The sequence below is a fragment of the Carassius carassius genome, chromosome 9 (assembly GCF_963082965.1).
Source record: "Carassius carassius chromosome 9, fCarCar2.1, whole genome shotgun sequence".
NCBI classification, from domain to species: domain Eukaryota; kingdom Metazoa; phylum Chordata; class Actinopteri; order Cypriniformes; family Cyprinidae; genus Carassius; species Carassius carassius.
In genome coordinates, this window is record NC_081763.1 from 35,982,702 (window position 1) to 35,991,657 (window position 8,956).

General features: G+C 42.7%; 1 protein-coding gene across 1 annotated transcript; it reads left to right on the forward strand.

Annotated features, from left to right (window-relative positions):
- The first annotated feature begins 222 nt into the window (after window positions 1–222).
- LOC132148705 (C-type mannose receptor 2-like) lies at window positions 223–6,830 on the forward strand. The gene is made up of 4 exons (XM_059557402.1): window positions 223–282; window positions 1,413–1,790; window positions 5,936–6,277; window positions 6,351–6,830. Exons 1-4 carry the CDS (start codon window positions 243–245, stop codon window positions 6,707–6,709), a joined length of 1,119 nt encoding a protein of 372 aa, XP_059413385.1. The 5' UTR covers window positions 223–242; the 3' UTR covers window positions 6,710–6,830.
- The last annotated feature ends 2,126 nt before the right edge of the window (window positions 6,831–8,956 follow it).

Sequence of the window (8,956 nt, forward strand, 5' to 3'; positions counted from 1 at the left end):
TACACTTCCTCTTGCCAGCAGATATTATTCTAATTACAAACAAATGCATTGTTTGTTTGCTTATTAAAATGCAAATAAAAATTGAGAATATTCAAATTCTTCCCAGCATCAAACATTCATCCAATGACAGAGTGCAGCTGAGGTGAAGATCAGTCACAGGTGGACTGTTGAGGTGATGGGAGGAGCTGAGACAGAGCAGGAGAGAGATGGACAGATCATCAGACGACACATGCTCATCAGGAATGGACCTGGACACAGTGTTCGTCACGCTTCTCCTCACAGGTACACATGTGTGCCCTTAGAAACAAGTTCTGGGCCTTTACGAATGTTTTACATCTGTGTTCTGTGTGAATCTGTGTTAAAGTGTAATGTATTTCTGTGATGCTCCGCTGTATTTTCAGCATCATTCCTCCAGTCTTCAGTGTCACATGATCTTCAGAAATCATGAAAATATGATGATTTACTGCTCAAGAAACATATCTGATTACTATCAATGTTGAACACAGTTGTGCTGTATAATATGTTTGTGGAAACTGATACATTTTATTTTTCAGGAATCACAGATCAATAGAAAGTTCAGAAGAACAGCATTTATTTGAAATAGAAATCTTTTGTAACTTTATAAATGTCTTTGCCACTTTTGATCAGTTGAATGCATCCTTAATGCAGTGGTCTCAAACTCATGGTGTCAGATAGATCATATTTAAGAGCTGAACACAAATGAATGCATCACAAAGTCGTAATTACAAGTAATTATACGTAATTATATAATCAAGAAAATTATATATGAACAAATCCATCTGTAAAAACCTTCAGAATATAGACAGGAATAAATATGTAAAGTTTGGTATGTGTAAGTGCCACTAAACTGGAGATTTATGGCTCAGTGTTGGAAAAAAAACTAATTTTGAGAAAACTGTGTGTAAAAAATATGAAATGTAATAATTGAGCCATCTGGAGAAGGTTGTTGTTTTTGGTGTGGTAGATGGTTTTTCTTGCCCTCTCAGAAATTTGATCAGTGGTGTTGATTTCCCATGTATTTACCGTTTTGTAAGTCTCTCTTGCTCTTTGTACAAATTTTTTTACAATTTTGAAATATATTTACAGAACCCCCATAAATTCAATAAAAACATACGAAAAGCAAAACACAATTTAAGCCCATTTTCTTCATCATGTCAAATGCACCAGACATCAGAATTAAATCCAAGTTTCACAGGAGGACTTGAATGCACCATTAGTTCCTGGAAGGCCACAGCGCTGTGGAGTTCAGCTCCAACACTAATTAAACTCACCTGAACAAGTTCATCAAGGGAGCTAGAGGGAGATGTTGGAGCTAAACTCTGCAGGACTGTGGGCCTCCAGGATCTAAGCTTGAGACCACTGACGAGTTTATGAAACCTTGCCCTCCACAGCTGTCTTCAACTCATCGGCTCCTCGTCAGTATGAGTTTGTTCAGATGACGATGAACTGCACTGATGCTCAGAGATACTGCCGTGAGAAGTACACTGATCTGGCCTCCATTGACAACAGCGCAGACGTGACTGAGCTGCTGAAGAGGGTGAACGAATCTGCTGGTTATGCTGTCTGGATCGGGCTGATGGAGACCCTCAGGAGTGAATGGAAGTGGTCTCTGGGAGACCCTGTGTTTTACACTGCTCATGATTCACTGTATCGCAACTGGGCATCGAATCAGACGACCAATGGTCTGTATTACTGTGCTTATATGAGTCGGGACGGACTGTGGCGTAATGACAGCTGCACTATTCCAAGGTCTTTCGTCTGCTACAGTGGTGAGTCAATCACACACAACAGAAAAGATTTGGAAAACTACAAACTTATTTTAAGTATTTTTCAGCACTGTAACAATCCACTTTTCCTGACAGGTAGCAGTGAATGAATTAAATGAATTCCGTGAATTTCATATAAGAAAATAATCAGTGCAGTGCAAACATTTGTTTGTAATCAGTAGTTTAGCTAACTAAGAATAGCTTGGTTATTGTGACTGAACTACACCATATGAGGAAAGATATGAAGATCTCCGACAGGGACTTTAAAGCATGTTTGAATAGGTGTGGTGGATTGTCGACTCAGAAGTAAACACCCAATGCTGTGAATGTGTGTGTTTGACAGCCTACATCCTTGACAGATTAACACTGCTGTGATTTAGGTTAAAACGCATAAATACTCAGTACAAAACAAGTGATTTGAAATAACAGACAAAGGCAGTGATGTGGAAGCAGGCATTGATCTTAGTTTAGTCACAATATTACATCATAGAGTGGCACATTTCACAGCCTGACATTTTGGCTTAAGTTTAAGCTGTTTTTAGGCTACCAAGAAAGTTTTGATATCTGACACATAAAGGATGTTTTTATAGGACAGTGACCACTTATATGCCAAAATATCAAGAGAATTTAGATTTCTGAGTTCATGACTCCTTTGCCGGCAGCCATATCACCCTGGAGCCCAAGACAGGTCACCCACTGAAGCTAAGCAGGGCTGAGCCTGGTCAGTACCTGGATGGGAGACCTCCTGGGAACACTAGGTTGCTGCTGGAAGAGGTGCTAGTGAGGCCAGCAGGGGGCGCTCACCCTGTGGTCTGTGTGGGTCCTAGTGCCCCAGTGTAGTGATGGGGACACTATACTGTCAACAAGCATCGTCCTTCAGATGAGATGTTAAACCGAGGTCCTGACTCTCTGTGGTCAGTAAAAATCCCTAAAATTCGCCCATTGGCCTCCAACCATCATGTCCTACTAACAATCCCTATATCCGCTGATTGGCTTCATCACTCTGTCTCCTCTCCACCAGTAAGCTGGTGTGTGGTGGGCGTTCTGGAGCATCATCCAGGTGGATGCTGCACACTGGTGGTGGATGAGGAGATACCCCCTGAAATGTTGCCCGTTGATGCAGTAGAGCATTTATGAGCTCTGACACTAATGTTGGACTATGTTTCAAAGGTTGCACAGGTGTTGAGGTCTCGGCTCTGTGCAGCCAGTCAAGTTCTTCTACACCAAACTCATCCAACATTTATGTACTTTGGTTTGTGCACTGGGGTACAGTCATGCTGAAATAGAGAATTAAGGAGCCGAGCCCGAGAAAGTAAAGGAAGTGTGGCCACGTAAATGTGTGCTCTGTATTTAACCCATTCATGTGCACACACACAGCAGTGAGTAGTGAACAACACATAAAAACACGGAGCAGTGGCCAGCCAATTCTGTGGTGCTCGTGGAGCAGTCGGGGGTTCGGTTCTTGCTCAAGGGCTCCTCAGTCATTGTATTGAAGGTGGAGAGAGGACTGGAGATTTGAACCCGCAACCTTCAGGTTACAAGTCTGACTGTCTATCCATTAGGCCATGACTGCCCCATTATACTTACATTTGGCGTAATCAAGTTATGCATTTCATGTTCTTCTGACATGTCCAGACTCCCTCCAGGCGGTGTGATTGATCATTCCACAGAACAGGTTTCCACTGCTCCAGAGACCAGTATCTACATACCTTGGTAAATGGTAAATGGACTGCATTTATATAGCGCTTTCAACAGACCACATGGCCATCCAAAGCGCTTTACAAGTTGCCTCACATTCACCCATTCACCCACTCATTCATGCACCGACTGCGATGTCAGCCATTCAAGGCGCCATCAGCTCGTCGGGAGCAGCTGGGGTTAGGTGTCTTGCTCAAGGACACCTCGACACTTGGTCAGGTGGAGCCGGGGATTGAACCACCAACCTTCCGGTTTGTAGACAACCTACATGAACCACTGCCGCCCCTAACCTTACACGCTCCATCCCACACTTGGCTTTATTCTTGGTGATGTGAGGCTCACATGCAGCTGCTCGGCCATGGAAACCCATTCCATAAAGCTTCTGCATGCAGTTTTGCGCTGATATTAATGCCAGTGGCAGTTTGGATCTCTTCAGCTCTAGAACCAACAGAGCTTTGGTGACTTTTACACACCATTCACCTCAGCACTCGGTGGCTTGCTCTGAGACTTTACATGATCTTTAACTTCATGGCTGTGATGCTGCTGTTTCTATACGCCTCCACTTTCTATCAACACCAATTACAGCTGACCTCAGATTAGGGTTGAAAATTTACTAATTGCAAAGCAGTTAGATCTGCTTCAAGATCTGACTGAAATAACTGAATTTAGTCATTAAGAGGTGTATCCCAGTACCTTTGTACATATAGTGTATTCTTAATTATAATGGCTGTCTCTTGTCAAGCTACTGTACTTACATTTAATTCTAATGACTGCATGCACCATTTACAGGTGCTTCTCAATAAATTAGAATGTCGAGGAAGAGTTCATTTATTTCTGTAATTCAACTCAAATTGTGAAACTCGTGTATTAAATAAATTAAATGCACACAGACTGAAGTAGTTTAAGTCTTTGGTTCTTTTAATTATGATGATTTTGGATCGCATTTAACAAAAACCCACCAATTCTTCAATCTCAACAAATTTGAATTCTTCATAAAACCAATAAAAAAGTAAATAGTGAAATGTTAGCCTTCTGTAAAGTATGTTCATTTACTGTACATGTACTCAATACTTGGTAGGGGCTCCTTTTGCTTTAATTACTGTCTCAGTTCTGCGTGGCGTGGAGGTGATCAGTTTGTGGCACTGCTGAGGTGCTCTGGAAGCCCATGTTTCTTTGACAGTGGCCTTCAGCTCATCTGCATTGTTTGGTCTCTTGTTTCTCATCTTCCTCTTGACAATAGCCCATAGTTTCTCTCTGGGGTTCAGGTCTGGTGAGTTTGCTGGCCAGTCAAGCACACCAACACCATGGTCATTTAACCAACTTCTGGTGCTTTTGGCAGTGTGTGCAGGTGCCAAATCCTGCTGGAAAATGAAATCAGCATCTTCAAAAAGCTGATCAAAAAGCATGCAGAAGAAAGAATGAAGTGCTCCAAGATTTCTTGGTAAACGGGTGCAGTGACTTCGGTCTTCAAAAAACACAATGGACCAACACCAGCAGATGACATTGAACCCCACATCATCACAGACTGTGGAAACTTAACACTGGACTTCAAGCAACTTGGGCTTTGAGCTTCTCCACCCTTCCTCCAGACTCTAGGACCTTGGTTTCCAAATGAAATACAAAACTTGCTCTCATCTGAAAAGAGGTCTTTGAAACACTGGTCAACAGTCCAGTTCTTCTTCTTCTTAGCCCAGGTAAGATGCCTCTGACGTTGTCTGTGGTTCAGTAAATCTCTTGACACGTCTGTGTGTGGTGCTCTTGATGCCTTGACCCCAGTCTCAGTCCATTCCTTGTGAAGTTAACTCAGATTCTTGAATCGATTTCACTTAACAATCTTCATAAGGCTGCGGTTCTCTGGGTTGGTTGTGCATCTTTTTCCCCCACACTTTTTCCTTCCACACAACTTTCTGTTAACATGCTTGGATACAGCACTCTGTGAACAGCCAGCTTCATTGTTAATGAATGTTTGTGTCTTAACCTCCTTGTGAAGGGTGTCAATGATTGTCTTCTGGACAACTGTCAGATCAGCAGTCTTCTCCATGATTGTGTAACCTAGTGAACCAACCTGAGAGACCATTTTGGAGGCTCAGGAAACCTTTGCAGGTGTTTTGAGTTGATTAGCTGATTGGCATGTAACCATATTCTCATTTGTTGAGATCATAAATTGGTGGGTTTTTGTTAAATGCGAGCCAAAATCATCACAATTAAAAGAACCAAGACTTAAGCTACTTCAGTTTGTGTGCACTGAATTTATTTAATACATGAGTTTCACAATTTGAGTTGAATTACTGAAATAAATTAACTTTTCCTTGACATTCTAATTTGAGAACCACCTCGCTTCAGTTTAGTTGGTTTGCCAAAAAGACAAACTAGCGTAGTACCTTTCATCCAAAGGCTGAAAATAAACATTTCTATTGATGCAGTGGTGTTGATTTTCTCTTCACATGCAGACAGCAGTAAAGGATTCATCCTTGTGCAACAGTTGCTGAACTGGAGAGATGCTCAGAGCTTCTGCCGAGCAAGTCACACAGATCTGAGCAGCGTGAGGAACCAGAGTCAAAACCAGCAGATTCAGCAGCTCATGAACACGTCAGGAGTCACTGCTGTCTGGATCGGTCTGTTCAGAGACTCATGGGAATGGTCCGATAAGAGTAACTTCTCGTTTAGATACTGGGCATCCACTGAACCCCATGGCAATGAAGGCGCCACAGTGCTTGTGATGAGTGGAGTGAAAAGGGGACAGTGGGAGGACTGGCCGTGTAATTCAAAATTCACCTTTGTCTGTCACGAAGGTGAGACGATGCTTGGACTTGTGTTTGTGAATGAGAAAGCATCATCAACTCAAATCTAAAATGTCTCTTCCAGATCAGTTCATACTCATCAAGCAGAATCTGAGCTGGAGTGAAGCCATGGTGTACTGCAGACAGAACCATGTGGACCTGGTGTCGGTGCCCAGCCCTCAGATCGAGCAGCAGGTGATGAGTGCAGCGAGAAGAGCCTCGACGGCGGCCGTGTGGATGGGTCTGCATCACTACTGCAGCATGAACATGTGGCTGTGGCTGCGCAGTGAGGTGATCTGCTATCAGAACTGGGCCGCGGGGAATGGCACTGGACCACACGACTGCAGCGAGCAGAGAGTCGGAGCCATTCAGTCATCTGAAGACCAGCGCTGGGTCAGCCTTCCTCCGACGCTCAGACTCAACTTCATCTGCACCAACTCTTGAGCCTTCAGTGTGTGCTTGCACTGCAAACAATGATGTCTCTTTACCAATACAAATATTTAAACTTTCTTAACCTTAATACCTTCAAATCTTAACCTTTAAACAGCTTTGTGATATTTGTGTTGTGTAGATCTATAATAAAATGACACACACAGTTTTGTTTTGAGAGTGCTTAATTGGATCTCAAACGGAAACTCTTTGCCGTTCACGCTGATGATTATTTGCACCGACAGCATTTCATTGATTTTACATGATGTTTGTTCTGTCTGTGATGTTGAGCAGAGATCATGATTATGTAAATGAGCAGTGACTGTAGGGGTGTGGCCAGTGTAGGTGACTAATGCATCACAGCCCAGCCTAGAAACATCTAAACTTCCTTAATCTTACTCACTCACTTACTCACTGAGCACCGGCTCCCTGACTGCGGGTGTCGCTGTTGGACAGTGTTTTCTCTACTTCCTGTTGGCCTGCTGTAGCTAATCTTAGCTCCGTGTAGCTGTTTTTTTACATCTAGAATCTTTATCTTACTATCACTCTGTTTTTTAAAGTGATAAAATATAACTTAATTCACACCATATTTCTGATATTATCAGATTAACTTTGATCGTTCACTTTTATTTTATATTCGTAATTGCAGTAAACCTGCATTGCGTTAGCACTCGTTAGCTTGTCATTAGCATTTTCATTCAAACCTATCACTGTTTTCTTTTCTCCTATCCTCTCCCTCGCTCCAGTTTTTCACAAGTTATTCAAACATCCGTAGTAAGAATATTTAATCAAGCACAGTGAGTAATGGCTTCTCCTGCTATTGTTATTTGCACCTCTTGCCACATGTACAGTTTATCTATCTCTGTCGCAGATGAGGGATTCACATGTGATAAATGCAGGGAAATAGTTAGGCTGAGGAGACTGAGGAGCTTTGATCCTCAGTCTGCGGTGTAGAGATCCCTCCTGCCTGCGGGTGTCGCTGTTGGACAGTGTTTTCTCTACTTCCTGTTAGCCTTCTGTAGCAAATTGTAGCTCCGTGTAGCTGTTTTTATTTTATTTTTTTCTCTAGAATCTTTATCTTACTATTACTCTCTGTTTTTTAAAGTGGTAAAATATAACTTAATTCACACCATATTTCTGATATTATCGATCAATCTTATCAGATTAACTTTGATCGTTCACTTTTATTTTATTTCCGTGAGTGCAGTACACCTGCAAAGCGTTAGCACTCGTTAGCTTGTCATTAGCGTCTTCATTCGAACCTATCGCTGTTTTCTTTTCTCCTCTCCCTCGCTCCAGTTTTTCACAAGTTCATCAAACAACCGCAGTAAGAATATTTCATCAAGCACGGTGAGTAATGGCTTCTCCTATCATTGTTTCTTGCACCTCTTGCCACATGTACAGTTTATCTATCTCTGTCGCTGATGAGGGATTCACATGTGATAAATGCAGGGAAATAGTTAGGCTGACAGAGAAGATTTCAGAATTAGAGACACGCATCCAAACTTTAATTGAGGACAGTAAGAATGTTAGGGCTCTAGATACGGCTTTGGATGCGTCTAGCTCAGGGATTCCTGTACATTGTTCGGTTCCGGAAACAGAGCCCCTGCAGCAGGGCAACTGGGTGACAGTGAGGCAGCGTAGTCGTGGGTCAAAACACCGCTCTTCTGTTCCGATCAAAACATTAAACAGGTTCTCCCCACTCAGTGATGCACCCACTGAGAAACCTGATGAAAGTGCTCTAGTTATTGGTGATTCTATTGTACGGAACGTGAATATAGAGACACCAGCCACCATAGTCAAATGTTTACCGGGAGCCAGAGCGCCTGACATCTTGGCAAATTTAAAAGTGCTGGCTAATGCTAAACGTAAATACAGTAAGATTGTTATTCATGCCGGCGCTAATGATGTTCGACTTCGCCAGTCGGAGATCACTATAAATAACATTAAAGAGGTGTGTGAACTTGCAAGCACGATGTCAGACACTGTAATATGCTCTGGTCCCCTCCCTGCTTACCGTGGTGATGAGATGCAGATTGTCATCACTCAATGGCTGGATGTCTAAGTGGTGCCCACAGAATAACATAGGTTTCATAGACAATTGGACGAGCTTTTGGGGCAGACCTGACCTGTTTAAAAGAGATGGTCTTCATCCCTCCTGGGGTGGCGCCACTCTTCTCTCTAGAAATATGGCAAATAGTCTTCGTGTTTATACTTGACTAACTGGGGCCCAGGTCAGGAAGCAGACAGACTGGCTAAACC